Here is a 24,462-nt window from a genome sequence, read left to right as displayed (position 1 = left end):
CAGTCCACGGAGGGCCTGCCAGGGGCCTTTGGGTTGCAAGCTTGTGCCTGCATCGGACACTTGTCACCTTCCTGGCAGACTCTGCCTCCAAGGAACGTCTTCCCATTGCTCTTCTCCAGGGTTGCCAGAGAGCACGTGTCCTTCTGCACGTTTTCCAGTGAGCTTTTGTAACACCTTGAGCTGGCATCTTTGGAATTTCACTTTTATGGGAGAGGGTTGAATGCAAGTTTACTTTGAATACAGTCAGGTGTACTGTTCTTTTTTTTTTGTTTGAAGTCATGCAATGCAATTTGATGAGAGTTTCCCGGGTTGCTCAGTGGTAAGAATCTGCCTGCAATGCGGGAGACCTGGGTTCTATTCCTGGGTCGGGAAGATTCCCTGGAGAAGGGAATGGCAACCCACTCCAGTATTCTTGCTTGGAGAATTCCATGGACAGAGGAACCTGGTGGGCTACAGTCCATGGAGTTGTAGAGTTGGACTAAACAACAATAAAAAATACAACCTGAACAGTTTTAACTGTGCAGATGTTTTGCCAAATAGTTTAGGGTCTTTCTTACAGTCTGTCTTTTTGAATCTATTCTTTGGGATTTTCTCTGGTTGTAGCAGTAGGGCAAGGATCAGCATTCTAGGTTAACATTTTACACAGGAACATTACTGGCCAGACTTTGAGGGAGAACGCCTTTTACTGTCTTTATCTGGCAGCTTCCTGGCTTTGGTTCTTCCTGTGCCAAGACAACCAATCAGCATGTGCTTTGACCACTCGCCCGTTGGGCAGTCGTCCAGAGCGAGATGGCGGCGGCACAGCCCTGCCGGTGTCTGCGTCCAGCCCGCACTGTGTACTGTACTCTCCCCGTGGTGGCTGCTGTCCGCGTGCTTTGTGTAGAGGGCCCGCCCCCCGCTAGTCCTGAGAAGCCAGGGGGCAGGGTTTGATCCTTCAGAGTGAAGTTCTGGGGGAGCTTTCTCTTGAGACAGTATTTCTAGGTCAATCTTTCAGTGACATCATGGGATAATAAAATCATTGACACCTCAGGGTTCTCTTAGAGTCTTCACGACTGAGACCCGGGTGAGGAGAGCTGCTCTCACCCCCCGTGGAGAGGTGGGCCGTGGGAGCCGTGGGTGCGGAGGGTGGAGGCCCCCACCTCCCTGCCCCCCAGTGCCTGCCTGCTCCCTCTTTCGTCTCACATCTCCTCTCCCTGGGACAGGCTGTCACTCAGGACGGGCACACGGTGGGCACTGGGTACCTTTTTACTTAACTCCTGGACACCAGCGGCTCTGTGTCTTTGACAAAATCCACTCCAGGGCGTTTGGCGTGGCAGTGGGTTCATTGGCTGAAAAGAATCGAGATTTTAGGTCATCCAGTGCAGCACCTAAAATCACTTCAGGCAGCATAAGGAACCCACCCTTCAAATGGGATCTTCCGTGAAGCAGTGAGTAAGCAGAGAGCTCCTGGGCTTCACCAGGGGGGAGAGCAAGCGCCCGCTCAGACCCACCCCACCCCCGCAGGCCTCATCTCTCAGACCAGCTTCCCCTGGAAGCACTGAGGTTTGGGGGCCATGCTGCTTTCTCAGCAGTTGACTCGTTTTATTTTCACTGCATGTGTTTTTAAGAAGAGGCAAGAAAGCCGTATGCACCCTTAGGTGTTCTTTAAATTCAGCTTTGCTGAATCAGAGGAGCCCGTTGTAAGCATCACCTGGGTTTAGGGCTCACACATGCTGTCCCCACCTTCTCTGCCCAGGTGTGAGGTTAAGTGCCTGATGCCATCTCAGCGTGAGTGCAGGCTTCCCTGGGGCTCCAAGGCAAACAGATGAAGAATTGTTGCTGTTTGCAGCCACTCTTCCTGTGGGCATTAAGATTTTCTCAGTGTTATGCGGTCAGGATAAAATAGTAATAAATTGAGAGCTGAGGTGAGTGCTGAGGCTGGACCTGTCGGTAACTTCACATTTCAGATCACAGGTCTGTGAGGCAGCCACCTTGTTCTTTACTATCATAAGAACTTGGTACACACTTACAATGAGAAAATGCTATTTAGGTTTTGTTTTATATTGCGGTTCTACATTAGATTTTAATTTTTTAAAAAAGGATTTCACGGGTAAAAGAATTTGTCCCCTAATAAAGAAATGTGAGCCAAGTGGTCAAAAACACAAAAGGGTGTCAGTGCTCCTTAAAAAGTTTGGAAGCCTCTGCGGAGGGAGAGCGCTGAGCAGCCCTCACTTGGGTTTTCACAGGACCCCAGGCGCAGGCCTTCTCAACACTCAGAAGTAACACTGACCAGGAAAGGTAGACAAGTGGGCTATGATTATGACCCGTGCAGATACTGCACGGCTGGCTCAGCACCCAGCTGAGTCGTATGCTGTGCAAATACAAGAGCAGTAAGCCTGCTGGATATATTCTGATAATTCAGGTGAAGTTTCTGGATCAGATTCTCAATACGGTAGATAATTTGTTTAGAGAGATACAATTCTGGTCTTTTTTTAATGTACCATAAAGATCATATTGAAGCACCTGAAAGTGTAACTTCATCAAGCATTGCTGTAGGTAGACTCTTCAGGTCTAAAAGTCACTGTCAGGATAAGTCTCTAATGGTCCTGTCTCTAAAGACACAGTCCACAGTCCGTGTACAGTAAGCCTTTCTGGGCAAAACTGGCCTCGCGGGTCTTTGCAGCCCACGTATGTCAGTCGTGGGGACCTGGGTCCCCAGTGGCCATGCAGAGCTTCAGGGCTGCACTGTGATTAAGGAATTGCATTGGCAGTGGTCCCACCAGGCTACCAGGAAACACCGCACATCTCCCATTCTGAGTGGGGTGTCAGCCTGGAGTGCCCGGTTCTCTGCTGGGGTCCTTCTGGAGGAGCCCCACTCCACATCCGCATTTTTATCACGCTGCCTCCCATGTTAATGATTCTGAAAGCTTCTCACTCAAGAGCTCTTCCCCAGGATTACTGGGAGTGAGATACACTGTTAGTTACAAATAGTTTAATTTTTATTTTTAAAAATGACATTAGGAAGACAACGAGAACATACCAAAGGAAGAGAATTCAAAAGTACCAAGTCCCCCGAGTCCGTAGCTAATACGCACCGCTGTGCGGCTCTTGACCTGCTCCTCGTATTGTCGGTGTCTTTCCCAAAGCCCACTCTTTGATGCAGGCGTTCTTCTGTGGCAGAGTAGAGATCTAGATGGTTTTCCAAGTTGAATGCAGGGCCACTTCCCACCCCTCAAGTCTGTGCTGAGTAGAAACCCGCCCAGTTTGGGTGGTTCGTGCTGTCCTTCCGATGGTTCTCTCCGGTGCGGGCCCCAGGGGGTGAGAGCCAGGAGGGCGGGCACCCCTCCCCGGGTCTGCCCCCCCAGCCTGCCCTGTGGGGGGCGGGGGAGAGTGAATGTGTGCGTGTGTGAGACGGAGGGAAGGGACTCTTGGTGCTCTGGAGTGTCCAGGGCAGGAAGGTTATGAATGACACTCCTACAGTGTAGCACTGAATTTTGAAGTGAACGGAAGGTGTACTATTTACAGAATTATATTAACATTTTAATAATATGCTTTTTCTGAAGAGCAGCAGAACTTATGTTTTCTTGTCCTCCCAGCACTGATGGGGAGTTGGTAACAAGTTTTATTTTTCCATTTTAAAGATGAGAAAGATGAAGCTCGGGCTGGTTAAATGACTTGCTCAGCATCGCATGGTGAGTCAGCGCGGGCGGGCGCAGGTCCCCGCGGGCGGGCTCCCCGCCGGCCAGGACCAGGATGCGTGCCGCCGCGGAGATCCGCTTCCAAGTTGAATGCTTTGGATTATCAACTGCATGTTTAAAATGTGCTATAAACTTTGAAAGCCAGTGTTTCTTAAAATTTCTGAAATGTCTGAAATGTCAGTGTATTTTAGAGGAAGTCCTGTCTGAGTTCAGAGGTCCCTTTGTAGCTCAGGGCTGCAGGAGGATTCCTGAGTCAAGGCTGACATGAGTGCACTCCTCGCACCCGTGGAGTCTTCCTTGTGGTCACTGTGCTTCTTTGTTTCGGAATCTCCTTATGTACAGTAACTTGAAAGACATTTCATTGTTGTGTTTCAAGGAGATTTCTGCCACGGTGCCAGTCCATGTTCTAAAATGTTGGATTTTGCTTTGACGACAGTTCGGCGTGAAGAGTAGATGAAGTAAAGGTAGCTTACATAATGTCCAGGACCTGTCTCATACGGGGTTGACAGGGGCAGGCAGAAGGTAACCCCAAACACCGAAGCAGCGAAAACACCGCCGAGGGGCTGTGACCTAGAAATACTGTAGGCCGAGCTGTGCTGCGCGGGCGCGGCTCTGGCCTGGCTCTCACCGGGCTCTCTCTCCGTTTCTGTCTGACAGGCCTAGCCGCCCTGTGCGACACCCGCTGTCTCCTGCATGACGGGCTTCTCCTCTCTCTCCAGTGCTGACTGCTGTCTAGCATCCCTAGGATTCTCTGTCTGACTGGCCACTCCTTCTGGTGCTGCTGTCCTGTCGGGGGTTCCTTATCTCTGTATACATGTAGCTTTGCCAGATATGTACTTAGTCATACAGACTGTATTAATAAACCATCTACTGTGTGATACACGAGCTAGACGACCAGCGCCTAGCCGTCCCCTTTGTGAGAGGTAGTTAATAGTCCCTGGTGTCCCCGCCATGGCATGATGCTGACCGCGACCCTCCTAGCCTGTCAGAGTAGGGCATGTGCTCTCCCGGGCGCTCGGCCGCCCTGGCGGGACTGCGCTGGGCCCTGGGCGCCCCCTTTGGATCGTGCTCGAGTAGAATCGGCTGTGTAGTCTTCATGTGGAGTTTTGGCACTTCTGCTTTTCTCTACTAATCTTTAAGTGTTCAGTGATTTGTGTATTTGTGTCTTTCTAACTTCTAATAAACTCACTCCAACTGACCTGTGTCTTGGTGTCTGTCTGCCTCGTAGAACTTCTCGCGCTTTCCATGGAATGCGGCCTTTCGGAGCTTCTAGAGGGGGAGGGGCAGGGCTCCTGTTCATCTAACCAGGTGGTTCCTTCTGAGAATAAAAGTTGCTCTATACACACGTTTTCACTCTTGAGTGTGTGATTTTCATGTCCAGATACTGCCACGTGTTTCGGTTATTAATGTCTGAATCAAGAATGGGAAAGCTGGGCGCACTTTTACTTGTTTCCTACAAAGGTCTAAGGGTTTTTAGCTATGTGTATAGAATGAATGTTTTGTTTACCTTTCCCACTGCTTTTATCATCAGCATGTAATGAAACAGCCCTTTAAAACCAGATGAAGCAGCATTGTGTCTGTTGCACGCAGATGGGACTGTTGAAAGGGAGCTGCTGTGTCAGCCTAAGTGGTTTGGGTCCTGTGCCCTTATGTGGACCCAGTGCCGCCATGCTTATTAAACACGGAGTTTGATTTTGGTGACATTTCTAGAAGCTGCCTTAATTTCCTTGAGACTTTCTATGTATCTTTTGTTTCAAAACAGTAATGTAATAAATTTTATTTGGGGGATTTAATTATTTTTTTTGAATGAGCTTTTTCATGTTCAAAAGTTTTCATATTCTTTGGGTTATCTTGAGTGAAATTTAAACTGGGAAGACTTCTGTTTGAAGTGTATTTACATACATGTAAATTGGTAATTTCCGTAGGAATCATATAACCAGCAAGTCACAGACCGGCAGGTCGACCATGATGTGGATTTTTGGAAGGAGAACCCCCTGCAGCTTCACATTTGTCCACGTTTCTTTCAGGATGGCTCTGGATCTTTAAAGCGCAGTGGTTCCTTTAGCAAACTCCGGGCTTCAATTAGACGCAGCAGTGAGAAGCTGGTTAGGAAGCTGAAGGGAGGAAGTTCCCGAGACAGTGAGCCAAAGGACCCCGGGTAACTATCTCCAGCCCCCATGCTCCCCACCCCGCGCGCCTCCTCACCCACCGGCTTCAGCACACAGCCCAGCCTGCTCCCCACGTGGCAGCCATGGAAGGTTCAGTAGTTGCAATCTAATTATTTGCCAGGACAAGTTGAGAAATAATTGTGAAATTTCCTGTTTAGAGTCTAAAATAGCTGAAGGCTTTAAAAGAAATTTATGGAATTCTTTAGTTTTGTTACATGTTCAGAGAAAGCCTTGGCAGTGAAAAGTAAGAATTTAATATTAAACTACTGAGCATACTAAGTTATTTTCTCCTAACATGCACTATGCGTTTTTTAAGCCAGTTTTAATCTTTTGAAATCAAATGCCAGCTATGGGTATATTAAATCCCATCATACAGGTATTACTGTAGGAAGAAAATAGTTTGACAAGACTTTTTGTTATAATGAATTTCTTTGGAGATTTAAAAAATGTTAGCTTTTGCCACGTGATTAGAAAAGGGTCTCAGTGATGAATCTTTTAGGGTCTTTTGAACAAAAGCTTTTAAGTTGTCAGAGGAATTTGGTTCTAAGATACTCTTTGTCTTTTATGAGGGTCATCAGAGGAAGGGCTCTCTGTCCTTCTCTGTTAAGTGTTAACAGGTCGCCTGGTTTCCGGGTTATTTTTGGTCTAAGGGGCTTCCTCTTTCTGGATGCATTTCTTCCAGAAGCACTGGGTTGTGCTGTCAGCTGGTCTGTGAAACTCAGCCTCCCTAAAATGGCACCTACTTTTTAAATGTTGATTCTTAGTATGACTCAGTTTTAAAGCATTTCACGTTGAGTGCTGTAATAATTCTGACCTGTTACTCCTTTGGTTGATGTGTGGGACTGTAAAGCTGGGTCCCTTTGCTGTCGGGCATGTCCCGTCTCGTTCCTCCGCCCTCAGGGAGGGTCCGAGTCCCAAGACCCTTGGTGTCGCCCAGCCCCACCCTCGGGCTTGAGCCTCACTGGTGGGGAGAGGGACCCGCCTCAGCTCTGCCCCCACGGCGGTGCGGCTGGTGGAGGACTTGCTTTGGAGGCCAGAGGGATGGTTGGATCTGTATGCTGCCCTGCTTCTCAGAAGTGTCCACAGCCGCGTCTGCACAGGGAGTTGTGTGAGCTCCACTGATATCCACTGTGAAACCACTGCAGGGTTTGGACGTGGGGTTGTCGTGCTGGTGGCGGTTCTGCCTGGAGGAGACAAGCGCAGTTAGGGAAGGAGGTCCTGAGGGGCCCCTATTTGATTTCCAGAACTAAAACGATGGGGTGCTGCCTGCCCCTCTGACGTTTGGAAGATTGAACCTCTTGTTCCCAACGCTGGGAGGGCTGAGCCTCTTTCTGGGCGCCTGCCGAGTTTCTGTTCCTTCCGCAGCCAGCTCTGAGGAGTGCGGGGACCGCACAGCCGGCTCTGAGGAGTGCGGGGACCGCACAGCCGGCTCTGAGGAGTGAGGGGACCGCACAGCCGGCTCTGAGGAGTGTGGGGACCGCACAGCACGCGCTCACTGTCTACAGGCCGCCCCCGGGGTGGCCACACGTGTGGCCTGCTTGAGGTTCTGGGTGTCTTACAGCCTGTTTGTAATGCGGAGCCCAGTTCTGAGTCCTGGGATGTGGCGGAGCTCATAGTTTGTCTTTGAGGTGGCATGTGTGGCCGCTCCCTGGTGCGGTCCGTTCATGGCGCTAATAGTGCTGGGCAGTCCCGAGCTGAGGGACCTGATGAAAATGAACCCCCACACAGGAACAGACTAACAGTTTTCATATATAATATAACTTAGGATGGTATCTTACTGAACTTTTTGAAAAATAATTTGGAAGGTTTATTCCATCAAATGCATAAAACAAAGTAATCTTTCTAGATAAGATTAACAATCTTAGTTCACTGGACGGGTGGCTCTCCAACCCAAGCGGGCCTCAGCGTCTCGTGGGCCGAGGCCCGTCCCTGCGTTTCTGATGGGCAGGGGGCACACGAGGGGATTTGCCCTCCCAGCAAGTTCCCAGGTCATGCCAGTGCTGTTGGTCGGGCCACATTTGAGAGAGAGGCACCAAGCTGGGGGTTGTGGGAGTGGGGTCTGTGGCCCGTGGTGGGCACAGTCCAGGAGGCCCTGGATGCCTTGGCATTGCACACCCTGAGGGTTTAAGTCAGGGTGGGGATGCGGTTTAGAAGAGGTGCTGACAGCCATCAGGTTACTCTTTCATCTCATCTTGTAAAGAGAAGTTTGAGGACAAAGGTGGTGTATCTTAGAAAATGCTAGCTGGCCTATTACATCAGAGAATCGTGAAGCATGCCCAGATGTCAGCACTTGTGATTGGGGTGGATTCTGCGCTTTGCTCCTGAGTGGTTCTGGACAGAGGAAAAGCTGTGCAGGGCTCTGGGTTCACTGGGATGTTTGTGTCCTGTCATAGGTGGGGAATTTGGGGAGCGAGTTTTACTTGGGGATAAGTCAGTTAAGGCTCTGTCTTCGGTGTAGTTTGTTCAGTGAGACCTCAGGACGTGCCTGCTGTGTGCCTGGAACTCGACCTGCAGTGCGGTGGCTGCACAGCCAGTTCCTGGGCCTCTGGTCCCTGCAGCTGGGGTGCCTGTGCGTGCGTGCACGCGTGTGCGTCTGGTTGTACTCAGCCTCCACACCTGTGCTTCAGCCTCATGGCCACGCGCTCAGCATAGTGGTCACTGTTGACGTTGGTAGTTCAGATGCAGAATTACTGAGCCTATTAAAACACTTTAAAATCACCCTTCCTGTTGGTCCTTTTAGCTTTTAAAGCTAAGATGACTTTCTGTTTGAGGTCATCCATAGTGGCAGTAAGCAATGCAGTATTTTACAGCTATCCATAATTGTAAGTTTAGATTGTAGGTAATTTGCAGGATATATTAAGTATTTTAAAGGTGTCAAATCAAAGGAAAAAGTAAATGTATCAATCACTATGTTTTGTGTAAATCTAAAGCCATGAAATTTGTTTTAAATTTTGGTTTCTAGGCAGAGAAACCCTAGCCTCAGGGTTTTACTAATAAAAGATTATTTGTTTTTTCTTAGATTTAATATGGAAAAATATATGAAATACATACCACGTTCATGCATTTGACCTCAGTAGCGAGCTTTGCGGGGCCCTGTTTGGCGCAGTCTCTCAGGGCTGCGTTTATGGGTCCGCGGGCGGCAGTGGCAGGGCCTCGGCTCTGGGAGGAGCCAGGCTTCGAAAAGGGAGGCTCTGAGGACGTCGAGGTTTATACGTGGCACTCCGAGACAGGCATTTTGCTGAGGAAGATGCAGAGAAACTGTGGTTTTTATCTAATGGGTGTGGAATACAGTATATCTGGGGCATCCGTGTTGGGAACTGGGTGGGCCTCCCAGACCTGGCGAGATGCAGGCCTGCTCCTGGTCAGGGACGGCCCAGGACACCGTGGTGACAGGCCGTGGAGGGGTGGCTTTGCTGCGCTCCCCACTCCTGGTGACTCGTGTGCTGATGGTTTGTCCTTGCACATCTGCCGGCCGGTGCAGCATGAAGCGGGCCTGTTCTCTCAATGTCCTTAACATGGGCGGCAAGGCGGCCGGAGACTGTTTCCAAGTAAGGAGCCCCACCCCGCTTTAGCCTCCTTCACCTTCCGGACCGTGCTGGTGGGGCCTTGACTCCGCACCGCCACAGTCCCAGCACAGCCTGTCAGCGTTTTAGCATTCCTGATCCTAGACAAGTAGACATCATGATGACATTTTCACAGTCGGCATGGACTTAACTATTGAATTGTGGGAGCGCTCGCTTTGGGAACATTCTCAGCGTATAAATGGTCTTCAAAATGTTGATTGACAATTAAAAGCTAAATTAAATGATAAAGTAATAACAAAACTTGACCAGTTATAACAGGTATTGATTTATGACTTTAGCCCCCAGCGGTGCTGGAGTGTGAAACTAATGCAACGTCTGGCTAAGCTGCTCAGTGTTTTTAAGTTACTTAAAACTTTACTAAGGTGAATACAGTCCCTTTGTCACCTGTCCAAGTCTCACACGAACCGGCCATCTTTGCATTTAAGACCATTGGCATCCCCCTCGCCATCAGATGTGGCCTCTTTGTCTTCCGTGTGTGGCCAGGCCCCTGGCCCTTCTATGACCTGGTGCGGGCAGCTGTCCCCTGGACTAGGCATCCTGGGCACTGTACCCAGCTCCCAGTTGCCTCAGTCCCCCTGGTGACTGTGATGTCCTTAGGTGGTGGCGGGCCAGCTGGTGTGCTGACCCCCTGCTCCCCCCAGCACCCGAGGTGGCTGTGCACAGGCCTCTGGTCAGGGGTGCTGACCCCCACTCCCTCTGGTCAGGGGCTGCATGGGGCCTGGAGGATGCGTTCCTGGTGAGGATGGTGAAGGAAAGCCCCTTTGTTTTCAAAAGGTCGGGAGCTGATACAGTTCTTTGGCGCAATTCTTGTTTCTTGCACACGCATGTCTGAGCGTCAGGACTCTTGTGACGTCAGTCAGCGTCAAGACTGTGGGAGGCCGGTGTCACATGAGGTGCTGGGGAAGAATGACCTCTGCATTTGTTCTCTCACGCAGGAACGAAGGAGTTGTCTGGCAGACTCGAGGGCTCCGAGTGCCAGGCCCGTGGGGGAGGCAGAGCTAAGTCAAGCTCCGAGGCTAATGCACAGAGACCCTCAGAGCTTGGCCAGGGCCCTGCCCACTTCAGGGGCCGCCTCGTTTCCTAAGTTCCGTTAAGCTCTGCAGCCCTCGTGCCTGCTGCCCGCCGACTCCGCCCCGCTCTGAAAGCTGCTTCAGTTGTGTTGTGTTAAGGCTGTTCACGGAGACGGGAACCTTAAACCACGTCCTTGTAGAACGGGAACTGGTGGCTGCGGGCAGGCCCTGCCCTCCACCCCCCTGCTCTCTTGTCCCCCTGCCCGGCATTGCAGCCCCTTTGCAGCCTGTGCCCCTCCTGGGCCCTGTGCACCGGGCACGCGGAGATGCGTGTTTTCCTTTTAAAAGCTCTTCTTTGTAGGATTAAGTAACCACAGGGTGGTTCTGACGGACGCATTTTCAGATCAGCCCTGAGATTGCTCAAGGGAACCATGACCCCCTAGCTGGTTCGCTGAGGGCGACTCCAGGTGACGCCCACCGTGCACGGGGCGCGTGCACGCTGAGGAGGGTCTGGGGGGGTGGGCCTCCTGGTGCCGTCAGATTCCAGATTTAGTTTATCCTCCTGTTAATCAGTGGGTGATGTCCCAGCAAAGGTGCTCCCAGCCCCCTTGCCCTCACGAGCTGCTCTGGGTCAGGTGGTGTGACTCCTGGGCCTCTCCCAGGGGCTCCCTCTGGGGGTGCCCTTGCTGCCCAAGTCCTTCAGCCCAGCAGGGGGCAGGGGGGGAGGCAGCAACACCCTGGGGTCTTGTCATGGCGAGGTGGGGCTTTAAACTTCGGGCGTGTCTCTAATCGAAGAATGGGCCACCCTGCACAGGGGCCTGCTTATGAGTGCCGCTACGTCCCTGGAGGCGGGGGGGCCGCCAGGCTGGGGCTCCTGACCGCACCTGTGCACGGCAGCTGCTCAGGGGTCGGGTCGTTCGTTCTGAGTGCCCCGCAGAGGTGCTTGAAAGCAAAGAGGAAGAGCAGAGCCGTGTCCCCACGTGGGCACTGTGGCCCTCTCGGGTGCCCGTTTAGGTGGGGGGTGATGTGTCAGTCACCTCACAGCCCGGGGGGGGCCACAGCTCCTGCCTCCACTGCGTTTGTGTTTTCTCCCAGCCGCGGAGCTGGTTCAGGATGTATGAAACCCACCCAGGTTCCCTTAGTGACCGTTGTCTCTGGAAAAACAAAGGGCATTCAGAAAGAGCAAGCGTGGGGCTGAGGACAGAATGCTCCCAGCTGGTGAAAACAGGCCTCCTCTGCAGGGCCCTTAGTTGACCCTGGCCTGGCGTGGAGCCCGCTGGCCTCGTTTCCTGAGGGTGTGGGGGCCTCTGCAAGGCCACGTGGAGGCAGTGTTTGGGTGAGCGGGGCCAGGCCGCTAAAAGCTGGCCTGTTTAGCAGGGAGGCTCCCTGTTCTGGCCTTTGAGGGAAGCCCCGTGTTATTCTCAGAGGGCAGCTGGGGGTCCAGCCCTCTCTCCCTCCCTCCTTTCCTAGTGAGGGGACCCTTGGGGGCCAGCACCCATTTCCACATTGTTTCTGACAAGTTAGACTCACCCCAGCCAGAGGCTGTGGAGGAGTGTGTGTCTGCACGAGTGTCGGGGCGGACCCGGGCCTTCTCAGCCTCCTGCCCCTCCCCCAGGTGCTGCAGGGATTCAGCTGGTTCGTTTCTGAAACTTAAAAGTATTCTTGTCTGGTCAGAAGACTGCTAGGAATATCATGTCCCCAGTCGTCCTCACAGGGAAGGAGCAGCCTGGCTGAGGACTCAGTTTACAGCCTGCAGCTCCCTGTCGTTACACTTGATACCATTTCCTGGGAAGGCCTGCTACGTCTGTGGGGCCAGCTTCTGATGGGTTTCTATTTGCGCTTGTGTTTGAGCGATGTAGTAATCCTGGGGTTTCTGGACATGAAAGCGGCACTCGGATAACGCCAGCCGAGGTGAGGTTCAAGTCGGCGCAGTAGCCAGGCAGACACACCCTCCGTGGAATCCCCAACACAGAGATGCGTGTGCCATTTGCACTTAGTTCGCCAGCACGGCAGGGGACACGGGGGGTTCACACAGGGGTGTGGAGTCAACCCTCAGGGTCGCGGGCCTGCGAGGACCGTCTGGTCGCTGGGGACAGGCGGGCAGGCTCTCCTTCCTGAGACACAGAGAGGAAGCCCCACTGCAGAGTCCCACGGCCTGTGGTGGTGGGCACCCTGGGACGGCCTCAGCCGGTGGGTGGGTGTGGCCCCGGGGGGGTGGGTGCACTTGTGCCCGCCCACTCTGCCGTGTGGGCCGGCCTGCCTTCCGACTGGGGCAGTCGTTCTCGTTCTCTTTTCTCACTGTGGGTGCGACTTGCCTAGGAAATCGTTTGGAACTGTTTATAGTTAATTACAAAAATAAAATTTATTTCCTGTTATAAAGTCCCCGTACTTTGCAGAAAGGCTCTTCTGTAAAACTCCAGCCCTGAAAGAACCTTTTCCTATTCAACACTAGCCACTCGGTCTTTTAGGGTCACAGGCTACTTTGAAAACATGACGAAAGCTGGAAACGGATCATCCTGTCCTAGAGAAACACACAGCAGAGAGAGTGCTGATGGCCAGGGCTGGCGGCCCGGCCGTGAGCCCGCGGGGCGGGGCTGTGTCGCGGCGGGGCTCGGCCTGGACCCTGCGAGCAGAGCGGCTGTGAGGAGGGCAGACGTCAGATGGGGGAGTCCCAGCAGAGAGCCAGTGCCGCTGAGGCCCCAGGGTGGCAGGCGCCTTCCCTCGGCATGCGTTCATCCACAGCTGCTGTGCCAGCTGCCTGGCAGAGGTGGGCAGAGGCGTGGCGACGGTGGGCGAGGGCGACTCAGCTCTTCCGGAACTGGGCCAGTGTGTCCTCGGTGACTGCGGGGCCTCGTGCTTCCACACCAGATGGTCGTGGCCAAGCTGACCAGAGGGCCTGTGTTCTGTGCAGAAGCACCGGCTATGGTGGGGGAGCTGGGTCTGGGCAGGAGCTCCTGCCAGAGTGGACCCCCCTCCCCCCAACAAGGCCAGGACCGAGATCCCAGCCGCTGCAGCACACCGGGACCTGCTGTCCTTGTAGACGAATCCTCATGGGCCCAGAAGGGGTTTCCGCAGACGGGCAGAGCTGGCTCCTGCAGCAGGGGCAGCTCCCCACCCCGAGGCTGCTTCTGGACCCCGCGGTCAGCCACACACAGACCCAGGCATCCCCCGCACGCCCTCTGCGGTGATGGTGTAGGAGCAGGATGAGGGCGGCAGGTGGGGGGCAAAGACCACCCTAAGAGTGCGGCCAGGCTGGGCGAAAGCCGCCTCCTCGGGGCGCTGCCGGTCGGCCAGGAGCCTCACGAGCAGCTGGTTGGCCCAGGTTATTCCCAGGGCTGGGGACGTCCTGAGACGGGAAACACCACCATGCGTTACCTGTGAAACCAGCGCCTCCCACCCCCGCCCAAGGCCTCAAGACTCCCCGTCCTCAGGGCGTCCACTCACCCTGGCGGCCCAGCCACTGAGTCCTGCTCCTCCACAGCCTCCATCACCTGGAGGGTACAGACCAGTCAGCAACAGGACCTCCCAGCCTGGCCCCGCCGAGGGCTGGGGGGGAGGCCCACCTGGTTGATGCACAGCACGGGGCTCCGGTAGGCGCAGCTCAGCCGCCGCAGCTTGGCCCCCAGCGCCAGCAGATGCTGGGCCCTGAGGGCCAGGGCCGCCCTGTCGAACTCGCAGCGGAACGGGGCTGCCACAGAGTCGACGACCACCAGGCGGGCCATGCCCCGCGCCAGCAGCACCGGCACCTTCTCGCTCACGCACTGCAGCAGGGTGTCCTGGGGGCGGGAGGGCCCATCAGCGCCTGCTCAGAGCCCCCCCATCCTGCCCTGCTCCCCCCACAACCCCCCGGGCCGTCACGGGCCAGGCACTGCTGCCTGCACCCGGTGGCATCGCCAAGGCTGACTTGTTGCCACCCCGGCTGCCCACACCCAGCTAGTGGGGCGCAGTGAGGGCCTAAGCCATCCTGTGTACGGCGTGCAGACCCCCGGGCGGTGCCCAGGCTACGCACCAGGATGCCAAGCGGGGCCCAGGGTTGGGGCTGCAGGGCGCCTGGGCCAGCACCGCCCGTCCTCCGAGGCCCTTAGCTCTGTGTTGGGAGCCGCGGTCCTTGAGGGCTGCTCCGCCTGGTGCGCCCTGCAGCCACCCCCGCTAGGACGCCCGAGAGCTGCCCGCGTCTGCGTCCCCGCCCTGCAGTGAGGGTCCCTCTGTGCTTCACCCGCAGGGCGTCGCCGGCAGAGCCTCTCTGTGTGGACAACGACAGCAGCAGCAGCGGCCTGGAGGACGCCAGCCTGAGCGTGAGTCACCCGGGGCGGGACCCCCCAGAGTGGCTGGGTGTGGAGACCCCGCCCCCGGGGAGGCGGAGGGGGCCTGGGCTCGAGGCCGTTTGTGCTGGGGTGTAGGGTCCTGGTCCCCGGCAGGCACTGGGCGGGGCTTTGCCTGAGCTGCTTCCAGGCGCAGCCCCGCGGGTGGGGGCCCTGACCCACCGCCCCCCCTGCAGTGAGTTGGCCGCAGAGGAGTCCAGCCTGAGCTGCTGTGCACGCCCCAAGGGCCCGGTGATGCCATGAAGGTCGCGAGGCCGGAGGGCCTGGGGCGGCACCCGCAGCACTGACCCGGCGCCCCCGTCCCAGCACCCTGACCCCTCCACGCCTCACGCCGCGAACCCCAGCTGCGAGACCCCAGGACGGCCGCGTGCCCTCGACCTGCCTGGCCTGGGCTGCCGCTCTGTCAGTGCCCCGGGCTACGTGTGATCATGTACTTTACTGTAAATTTCTAAAAATTAAACTTTATATGTCTTCTCCTTTACTTGAAATTTTTTCTATAGCAACCCTTAAGCGGGGAAGGGCCCAGGTGGGGGCATGCTGCTCTCCACCGCCCGCCCCCTCCCCGGGCATGGCTTCCAGACGTGGTGTCATCCTGGCAGCCCAGCCTGGCGGCCAGCAGTCTGAGGGGGCTTGTACAGCTGGGGCCCTGGGGGCCCCTCCTTCAGAGAGAGACGTAGAACCCCACTTGACTCTGGCTGGGGCAGCGGGTCCCGTTCTGCGGCCAGCGGGCATCTCTGTGGCCGGGTGAACAGAAGCCGGAGGCACTTGCCTGATGGGGGCACGGGGGCTTGCCCAGGGTCAGGAGGTGGTGTGTCCAGTGCCCGCCCTTCCTCTCTTTCTTCGGGCCAAGGTTGGCAGAAACCCCCAGGATGGCCAGTTCATCCCAGGTCTAGGCACCGACTATCGCTGGCCTGAGCGGGACCCATGCCCCCAGGCTGTGACCCCCCCCGCAGGCAGGCACGGGCCGACTTCCCCTCACTCACTCACCACATCGGCTGCATGTTCGATGAAGATCTGGTGGCCGAACTTGATCTTCGAGATAACATCCCCCGGGACGTCTGGCCGCAGGCGCTGCTGCTGGGCGATGAGCTGCTGCAGACGGCGGCTGGGGAAGGCGTCCTCTGTGCACACGTACACGGCCCCTGGGAGGCCGCGGCGCGGTCAGCGGGGCACACGGCCCCCTTCCTGCGCTGCCCCCGGGGGTCCTCCCTCTGACCCAGGACGGGGCTGGCCGGTGCCTGCCTCCCACCTCGTCGACGGGACGTCACCCTGGGGGTCTGCCCCTGGGCTGTCTCAGGTGGGAGTGGGTGGCGTTCTCAGGGGCCCTGCGCTTTTGGAAACGCCCCCTCCTGCAGACACGGGGGTGCCCCTCCTAGGCCCCGTGGAAACACCCTCTCCTGCAGACAACGGGGGTGCCCCTCCCAGGCCCCGTGGAGCAGAGGTTCCCGGATTCCACTGGCAGGCTCCTGCCATGGTTCTGGGCTACGTGGAGGGAACGGTCTTTGCTGCGCCTGGAAAAGGCAGTCAACAAAACACCGGCGATACACCGCCGGGGCCTGGAATCCCCTCCAGAAGATACAGCCCGAGTCCCGCAGCTAGAAAGAACCAGGGGCCACGGGTGCTCCACAGACGTCCCAGGATAGTTCAGTGGGAAAGAGTAGTCTTTTTAACACATGGCCCTGGGACAGACGGACAGACACACCTGCACACAGAAGGACGAAAGCAGACTCGTACCTCACACCACGTGTGAAACTGACTCAGTGGGTCAACCCCGAGAGCCCAAACCACGGCGCTCTGAAAACGCCGGCGTCAATCGGGGCCTCGGGTTAGGCAGTGGACCCTTACATACAACACCAGAAGCATAAGCGAGAAAGGCCAGGGAAGCTGGACATCATCAAAGTGAAGAACAGCTTCAAAAGTCCATCACAAAGTGAGGAGACAACTTACAGAAAGAAAATGCTGCAAGCTGCGTATCTGATAGGAGAGTCTAGTATCCAGATGACTCAGAGATCATTTAGATCAGTTCCGTCACAGACAGACAGACAACCCGAGGGTTCAAATGGGCAGAAGACGGGAAGAGACACTTCTCCACAGACACGCGGGTGAGCGGCAGCTCGTGGCGAGATGCCCCGCGCCACTGGTCATGAGGGCAGGGCGGCTGGAGCCACAGGGAGGGTGCGCCCACGCTGGGCCAGCTCGGACGCCGGGGGCCGGGGACCTCCTCCAGCCTCCCGGGAAGGGAGACGGCGCAGCGGCTGCTGAAAACGGTCTCTGGGGCCAGGGAGCTACCACGAGGCCCAGCATCACACCCAGGTGTCCACCCAGAGCCACGCGCCACCGGAAGGCATGAACAACCCACGTGACCGTCAGCGGATGGAAGGCTAGTATCTAAGCTGGGGGCTTCCCTGGCAGTGCAGTGGGTCAGAGCCCGCCTGCCGACGTGGGGACACCGGTTCAAGCCCTGGTCCACAAAGACGCCACGCGCCTCGGAACAACCAAGCCTGTGCTCTGGAGCCCCTGAGCTGCCGCTGCCACACCTGAGAACCACAGCTGAAGCAGCCCTGGGCCACAAGGGCTGAGCCCGCGTACTGTGTGCCCAACGCTGTGTGCCCGCAGCCTGTGCTCCACAGCAAGACACCGCAGCGGCCAGCGGCCCCTGCGCCACAGTGAAGACTGGCCACTGCTCGCCGCGACTCGAGCAAGTCCATGTGCAACACGAAGACAGATAAACGTTTTAAAAAAAGGACACAGGATGCAACGTTCTTCAGCCCTAGGAAGGGCGGCCTGACACGTGCCTCGGTGGGTAAGCCCTAAAGACATTATGCCGGGACAAAGGGCACGTTCCACGATCCCATTTATTTGAAACGTGCAGAACAGGCAAGTCTGCAGAGATGGAAAGTGGATGGGGGTCCCCCAGGCTGGGAGGGAGTGGCGGGCGCCCGCTCACAGGGACAGGGCGCCCTTGTGGGGAGAGGCACTGCCTAGAGCTACAGGGGAGCTGTGGATGCGCAGCTGAGCGAGAGGACTGACCCACTGACGCGCGCTTTAGGAACGAATTTCCTGGTGTGTGGATCACATCTCACTGTCAGTAAAGAAGCAGGGCCTGTGACCTGGTGGAGCGCTGGCTGAGCCCCCGTGTCGGTCACCACAGCCCTGGGAGGAGCTGCAAGAAGGGCTGGGGCATCCCCACCATCTCTGCACCCGTCTGTGAGCATGTGACCTGCTGTGACCTGGTCCTGCTCCCACAGAACTTCAGACATGGGGGGTGTGAGGAGCCTGGAGAGCCGCTGCTGAGTGGTCAGGGCTGCATGCGCGCCCTGCCCCCGGGTCGTCGGGCAGGCGGTCTGCGCGCCCCCCATGTGGCCGAGCCCCTGGTCACCACACAGCGTCTACGCACATCCAGAGCGGGGTGGCCGTGCCTTTCAAAGTTAGGGCTTTTGGATCTGCTTCGGGGAAGTCACTTTCTCAGCAAGACGTCCATCAGACCCATGTTTAACGCGGTCACAGTGGCCGTGGGCCAGGCCCCTGGGGGGGACGCACCCATTTATAGACACTCCAGGCCAGCTGTCCCTGCAGGCAAGCCCTGGGCTCTGCACTCAGGCAGCAGGGGGCCCCTCACACTCCGAGGCATGAAGAGATGGGAAACGGCCCCTGGGGCCAGCAGGTCGGGACCCCCACCCCCGGCACTCACCAGCCCCCAGGCCTCCGTGGCGCCGCGGCAGCTGCACAGCCAGGCAGAGCTGCAGTGCCAGCTGGGTTTTCCCGGCCGAGCTGCATCCAGCCAGCTCGGTGATGCCGTCCAGGGGCAGCCCGCCGCGGAGCAGCGCGTCTAGCACGGGGCAGCCCAGGCTCAGGCGCTGGTGCTGCTCAGGGAACGGCCCCTCCTGCTGGAGCAGGTGCAGTGCTGGGGGCAAGGAGGGGCGGAAACAGGTGAGCCCAGGCCCCCCACACCCCATGCCAGGGCCCCAGCCCTGTGGGCATCCCATCCAGGCCCCCCATGCCCCATGCCAGGGCCCCAGCCCTGCGGGCATCCCACCCAGGCCCCCCACGCCCCATGCCAGGGCCCCAGCCCCACGGGCATCCCGCCCAGGCCCCCACGCCCCATGCCAGGGCCCTGGCACTGCGGCCCCCCCGCTCGCACACGGTCCCCGTGCCCACAGCCGCCATCCAGGCTGACGGAGGGACAGAGGGCCCAGCACCTGTGCACACGCCGTGTCCCCGCAGGAGCGAGGCGGCAGCCCTCAGCAGGAGCCGCACGTCGGGACTGGAGAGGCGGGTCCGTCTCTGCAGATCTGGTCCAGAAAGATACAGGACCTCCTTCACTGACCTCAGTTTGGCTGAAATCACAGAACCAGTCACAGGACGCGGTCAGACGTGGTGCCCACGGCGACAGTGGCGCAGGGACAGCGGGTGACCGCCAGCTCCGGGGGTCCGGCGGGCAGTGTCGGCCCACCTGCTCCCTGAAGCTGCACGGACCCCTGGACCAAGTGTGGCCACGACAGGTCAGGAAGGAAGGGGCCTGTCCCCAGGGCTGGGAGCAGTGGCCCCGGACACATCTCCTGAGACAGGCCTGCCTGTGCATCACCAGGGAGGGGCCGCAGAAAGGGACCCAGACGAACGTCCACTGCGTCCGCCCGCAGATGGCCAGTGGGGGAGAGGGAGAGCCAGCACGCTGGCAGCACCATGGGGCAGTTTACGGGGTGCGGGGCCCGAGAGCTGGTGTTTGGGAGGAAAGGGAGTAATTCTGAGCTTAGATCAGTGTATTATTTTTAAACTAGTAGGAAAAAGAAAAAAGGCTAACAATACATCCAATCGATCCAGAAAAACAAACAAGAGCTCACACGCACAAAGGCGGCCCTTCCAGAGCCTCAGATACACACACTGGACGTTTCACTTGGAGATGCTCACTGTGATCAAAGGGAAAAACAAAACTACCCACGTGGCCTCAGGAGGGAGGAGCAGCCCCGCCCCGAACACTGCTGAGCACCTGATGTCACAGCATCCTCACAACCACCTGGGGGATGGGGGGACGGAGGGGGTGCGGGGGCCAGGATGGGGGGACGGAGGGGGTGCGGGGGCCAGGATGGGGGGACGGAGGGGGTGCGGGGGCCAGGATGGGGGGACGGAGGGGGTGCGGGGGCCAGGATGGGGGGACGGAGGGGGTGCGGGGGCCAGGATGAGGGGGACGGAGGGGGTGCGGGGGCCAGGATGGGGGGACGGAGGGGGTGCGGGGGCCAGGATGAGGGGGACGGAGGGGGTGCGGGGGCCAGGATGGGGGGACGGAGGGGGTGCGGGGGCCAGGATGAGGGGGACGGGGGGGGTGCGGGGGCCAGGATGGGGGGACGGAGGGGGTGCGGGGGCCAGGATGAGGGGGACGGAGGGGGTGCGGGGGCCAGGATGGGGGGACGGAGGGGGTGCGGGGGCCAGGATGGGGGGATGGAGGGGGTGAGCAGGATGGGGGGACGGAGGGGGTGCGGGGGCCAGGATGGGGGATGGGGGGTGCGGGGGCCAGGATGGGGGGGATGGAAGGGGTGCGGGGGCCAGGATGGGGGGATGGAGGGGGTGCGGGGGCCAGGATGGGGGGATGGAGGGGGTGCGGGGGCCAGGATGGGGGGATGGAGGGGGTGCGGGGGCCAGGATGGGGGGATGGAGGGGGTGCGGGGGCCAGGATGAGGGGATGGCGGGGGTGTGGGTGAGCAGGATGGGGGGATGGAGGGGGTGAGCAGGATGGGGGGATGGAGGGGGTGCGGGGAGCAGGATGAGGGGGATGGAGGGGGTGCGGGGGCCAGGATGGGGGGATGGAGGGGGTGTGGGGAGCAGGATGGGGGGATGGAGGGGGTGCGGGGGCCAGGATGGGGGGATGGAGGGGGTGCGGGGGCCAGGATGGGGGGATGGAGGGGGTGCGGGGGCCAGGATGGGGGGATGGAGGGGGTGCGGGGGCCAGGATGGGGGGATGGAGGGGGTGCGGGGGCCAGGATGAGGGGATGGAGGGGGTGTGGGTGAGCAGGATGGGGGGATGGAGGGGGTGCGGGGAGCAGGATGGGGGGATGGAGGGGGTGCAGGGACGGTGCGGGGGGAGGTGGAGGTAGTACAGGGCACCAGCCAGGCAGTGGAGGAGCTGGTACAGCCTAGGGACGGATGTGCCCAGATGCCAGTAGACTCCTCGAGCATTTAGAAAAGAGCCCCTGGGCCTGACAGACGCCCTGCGCCCTGCGCGGTGCAGGAACAATCAGAAGTGCAGAGGAAACACGCCCATGAAAAGGGAGACAGCACTAACTTTCGGGGGAAACCAAATATGGTCAAGAAAGGAAACAGTCGTGAGCCCAGGTTCTGTGACAGCCGTGATGTCCCAGTGACAACTCTGGTGGCTGACGTGGCCCAAACTGTGTTCCCACGGCAGGGGGGGGGGCGGGCGGACCAAGTAGGGGCAGGGGGGGCGTGAGGAAGCCAGCTCTCACCCCCAAAACGGAGGCCTGTGAGGAGCCGTAGGTCAGACACAGCAAACAGGGCAACAGAAGCACAGCATTAGAAACCCGGCCGTAAAGACGAAAACGCCGCTGACAGACTCACAAGGAGTGAGGAGTCCCGTTTCACTTCAGACACTGCATGTACCGCTTCAGTGAAAATAAACTTTAGAAAAGTCTTTCAGTGAAACACACACCCAACACAGGCCAGCATCCGGGCGGCGTCCGGGGCCAGGAGGCAGAGGGTTCCCAAGGCTCGGACAGGCAACCCTGTAAACTGTTCTCCATAAAGGGTGCACGTTCACACTTTTCCACAATCACGTCACATAAACATCAGCAAACACACCTTTCTTAACTGCAGCTGTGATTCTGGGATTCAGGTCGAGCCGATCCAAATCCATTTCTTCAGCGGGGACAACCCGAGACGGACGCCTGCCCAGGGACATGAGTTCCCACGCGCTGGCAGCCCCTCGAGCGGCCCGGGAGCGGAGAGCCCGGGAGCGGAGAGCAGCGGAGCGGCCGAGCCTGGGGGCGCCGGCCGACCGTGGGGCCCGGGATGCCCCCCCACCGTCCCAGGGACAGCGCTGAGGTCAGCCCCAGGCTCTTCTCGCCAGCAACTCAGGAGCCTGGGCTCAGCCCACCCTGGCGTGCGTTTCAGGAACCCCCAAGCACCCCCCGAAGGTCAGCCTGCTTCATCCGCTTCAGGAAGGTGAGAAGCGGGCTTGTGTCCCAGCCTTGGCCCTCCCCGACCCACCTCTCTGGGGCTCACCCAAGCGGGGCCCACGCTGCACTCCCTGGCATACGCTTCCGAGTGTGGAGTGTGTCTCCGTGGGGATCTGGGGAGAGCGGGAAGGCGAGTGCTGGATCCCGCGGATGCTAGGAAGGTCGGAACCGCGGTGACCGCAGAGCCGAGCCGAGCTGCTCCAACAAAGGACAGCGGACACCTCGCCCACCTGGCCTGCAGCTCACCCTGGCGACCGGCCCGGGGCAGCGTGGCGGCTGTGCCAGGCCATGGCCACTCAGCTGAGGCCAGGCCTGGCGGCCAGCAGCAGGAAGGCCTGTGCCCCGGGGCTCCCGATGCCGAGGGGGGCGGCACAGTGTGGACTTGGCCTTCCACACGGACACTGCTGACCCTGACGGTATGGGGTTGTCCCCGAAGCTTAGACAGGCCACCTGCCCCCTCATCAGTCTGGTCAGGAGCGAGGGCCTGGCTGCCCAGCACCCATCAGCTGTCTTGGGGAGGCACGGGGCCCTCAGAGGCAGCTCTGGGAGCTGGAGGTCCAGATTCTGAATGACCGTGGGAGGGAAGCCTGTGCGGGGACATGGCCAGGAGGTGCCTGGATGTAAACCTCGATCCTGAGAACAGCTGGACACACGGAGGAGAGCCAGTGGGGACTGACCACAGGGCCTCGAGCCTAAGTAGAGTGCCTGCTGGTACCTGACACGGGCCCGGGAGCCCCACCGAGAGCCCCAGGAGGGGCCCGGGTGAAGCCGCCAGGGACAAGTGTGTGCCCCGCAGCACCCACCGTGGGCACGGGCGGGCCTGGGCAGACCGGGGCTGCTCCCGGGAGCATCCCGAGCAGGGGTCTCAGGAGACAGTTAACAGCAGGTGCTGCTGCTGAGCGAGCGTGAAGGCACGTGAAACCCTGGGCCAAACACGAGACTCCTCCCCAGGTGGAATCACTCTTGTGTCTCTGGGGCTCTCAGGGGGCCCGAGGACTTCTGTGCCGCCAAAACAGGCTGGGACGGGCCCACCCCCACTCTGGGGACAACACTCAGGTTCCTGGCAGCTTTAGTTGATCCACAGTGAGGACTCAGTGGGAGAAGGAGGGAAGATCTTTCTGAACTGAGGCACTAACCCGGTACCAGACGGGGTTGGGTGGGGCAGGAGGAGCCCTGGGGGAGGCAGCCGGCCAAATCCCCACACACTGAAACTGTTCTTTCTCTGAATCCAGGCAAAGAATCAATACACACAGGTCCAGGCTGTTGCTCTAAAATCATCAAAGGTTGAGGGCTGACATTTACCAAACAGTCTCTTCCAAGTGTGTGACACGTATGAACATCACACCAGAAGTATTACAACCTCTGTATTGCTGGCGGGAAAACAGAAGCACACGGTGGTTAAGCAACAAGCTTCAGGTCACACAGCCAGCAAGTGGGTGGCCTGGAATGCAGGTCCAGGCCTGGGCTCTAAGCCCCTGACCCCGCGTTTGCATTGCCCATCTGTTAACAACTCCAAAGAGAACTGTTTGGACCACAGAACTCGGTCATCCAGAGGCTGACCCGCCTGAGGGCGTCCAGCTCCCTCTCAAGACGTTTCCTTTCTTTTCCTGCTCCCCTCCCAGAAAGGGCGCCAATGAGCACGCCTTCATCCCAGGGCTGCTGGACGGAGCTTTCACCAGACGCCGTGGGCGGCCACAAAGGTCCTCCCCCGCCTAGGCCAGCACTATGGTTTCTCCAGAGCCGGCCAGCCTGGACTTCTGGCCCCGCTCCCTCCGCAGGACCCTCTTGCTCCTCTGGGGACCTCTCCTCTTTTCAGCCCCTGCGGCTTTGATCACTCACTCCCCAGTCCTCGGGGCCTGCGTGTCCTAACTGACCAGGGGACGCTGCAGCCGCACCCTGCCATCCACGCACACCTGCGCTTCCCACCCGGCGCGCTCTGAGCCCACCCCACCCTCCGCGCCCCACCCCGCGGCCCCGGCGCGGCCGCACAGCCCGAGCAGGCTCTGCAGCTGCGCAGGCCCACCGCCCCGGGACCGAGGCCCTCCGTCCCAGCCCCGCTCGCCAGCCTGCCCGGCCCCCTCCCACCCCCGGGACCCGCGGGGGTCCTCGCTCCGCGGTCCCTCCTGCCCGTCCGCGGCTGCGCACCGCCGATAGGGGCACTGGGGGGGCGCCAGCCGGCCCTCGCCGCGAACCCCGGCAGCAGGGCCGCGCGGGCGCCCAGCCGGGCCCTGCCCGCGCCCCGGGGGTCTCGGTGCCCAAGGCCGCCCCGGCCTCTGGCCGCCCGGGACTGCAGTGGCCCCTCGGCGTCCTCACCTAGCGCGCGCTCCGCACACTCCTTCGCACCGCCCTACCCCTTGCTGCCTCCTCCTCCAATGAGCGCAGGGCGCCCCGCGCCGGATGCGCCAATCAGAAGAGAAGCGGAGCCCACGTCGCCGACTGACTAGCCAATCCAAAGTCCCAATCGCCCCGAGGGGGCGGGGCGTGCTCGGGCGGGTCCTCGCTGACCATTGGTGG

At 58.9% G+C, this 24,462-nt stretch overlaps 2 protein-coding genes across 41 annotated transcripts in view; one reads left to right on the top strand and one right to left on the bottom strand.

Annotated features, from left to right (window-relative positions):
• KLC1 (kinesin light chain 1) overlaps positions 1-15,237 on the top strand; it is a 70,206-nt gene extending 54,969 nt beyond the window's left edge. For 11 of the 28 annotated variants that reach the window (XM_081548598.1, XM_081548591.1, XM_081548585.1 and 8 more), the window contains 3 exons: positions 5,705-5,835; positions 14,662-14,734; positions 14,938-15,237. In XM_081548598.1, coding sequence (XP_081404724.1) covers positions 5,705-5,835; positions 14,662-14,734; positions 14,938-14,940 — 207 coding nt within the window. In that variant the 3' untranslated portion in view covers positions 14,941-15,237. Of the gene's footprint in view, positions 1-3,620; positions 3,672-4,334; positions 5,836-9,326; positions 9,394-14,661; positions 14,735-14,937 lie in introns of those variants that run through there. The other 17 variants (XR_014070888.1, XR_014070885.1, XR_014070886.1 and 14 more) reach the window with 5 other exon arrangements.
• XRCC3 (X-ray repair cross complementing 3) lies at positions 12,776-24,297 on the bottom strand. 13 transcript variants are annotated; one of them, XM_081548611.1, is made up of 10 exons: positions 24,094-24,297; positions 23,085-23,216; positions 21,980-22,061; positions 21,572-21,657; positions 18,961-19,098; positions 18,453-18,665; positions 15,749-15,903; positions 14,003-14,215; positions 13,884-13,930; positions 12,776-13,785 (listed from the first exon to the last, which is right to left on the bottom strand). In XM_081548611.1, the coding sequence occupies exons 4-10, from the start codon at positions 21,624-21,626 to the stop codon at positions 13,581-13,583; spliced, it is 1,026 nt and encodes a 341-aa protein (XP_081404737.1). In that variant the 5' UTR covers positions 21,627-21,657; positions 21,980-22,061; positions 23,085-23,216; positions 24,094-24,297; the 3' UTR covers positions 12,776-13,580. The 13 variants fall into 13 exon arrangements, with proteins under 13 accessions (XP_081404737.1, XP_081404744.1, XP_081404736.1 ...); XM_081548618.1 differs by having other exon boundaries at positions 12,776-13,342; XM_081548610.1 differs by having other exon boundaries at positions 24,262-24,297.
• Positions 24,298-24,462: the final 165 nt, after the last annotated feature.

The sequence above is a fragment of the Giraffa tippelskirchi genome, chromosome 12, assembly GCF_054371585.1.
Source record: "Giraffa tippelskirchi isolate mGirTip1 chromosome 12, T2T-mGirTip1v1.2.pri, whole genome shotgun sequence".
Classification (NCBI taxonomy): domain Eukaryota; kingdom Metazoa; phylum Chordata; class Mammalia; order Artiodactyla; family Giraffidae; genus Giraffa; species Giraffa tippelskirchi.
Note: the sequence above shows the minus strand (reverse complement) of the source record. Positions and strands in the feature narration are given on the sequence as shown.

What these genes read in the sequence shown, in the direction of transcription:
- XRCC3 (XM_081548605.1), bottom strand. Translation starts at nt 23,226, where the DNA reads ATGATTTTAGAGCAACAGCCTGGACCTGTGTGTATTGATTCTTTGCCT. An exon ending in CCAACCCCGTCTGGTACCGG is followed by an intron (nt 22,062 to 23,084) that starts GTTAGTGCCTCA and finishes CGCTCTCCCCAG; the next exon opens with ATCCCCACGGAGACACACTC. An exon ending in CCGTGCTGTGCATCAACCAG is followed by an intron (nt 13,931 to 14,002) that starts GTGGGCCTCCCC and finishes TGTACCCTCCAG; the next exon opens with GTGATGGAGGCTGTGGAGGA.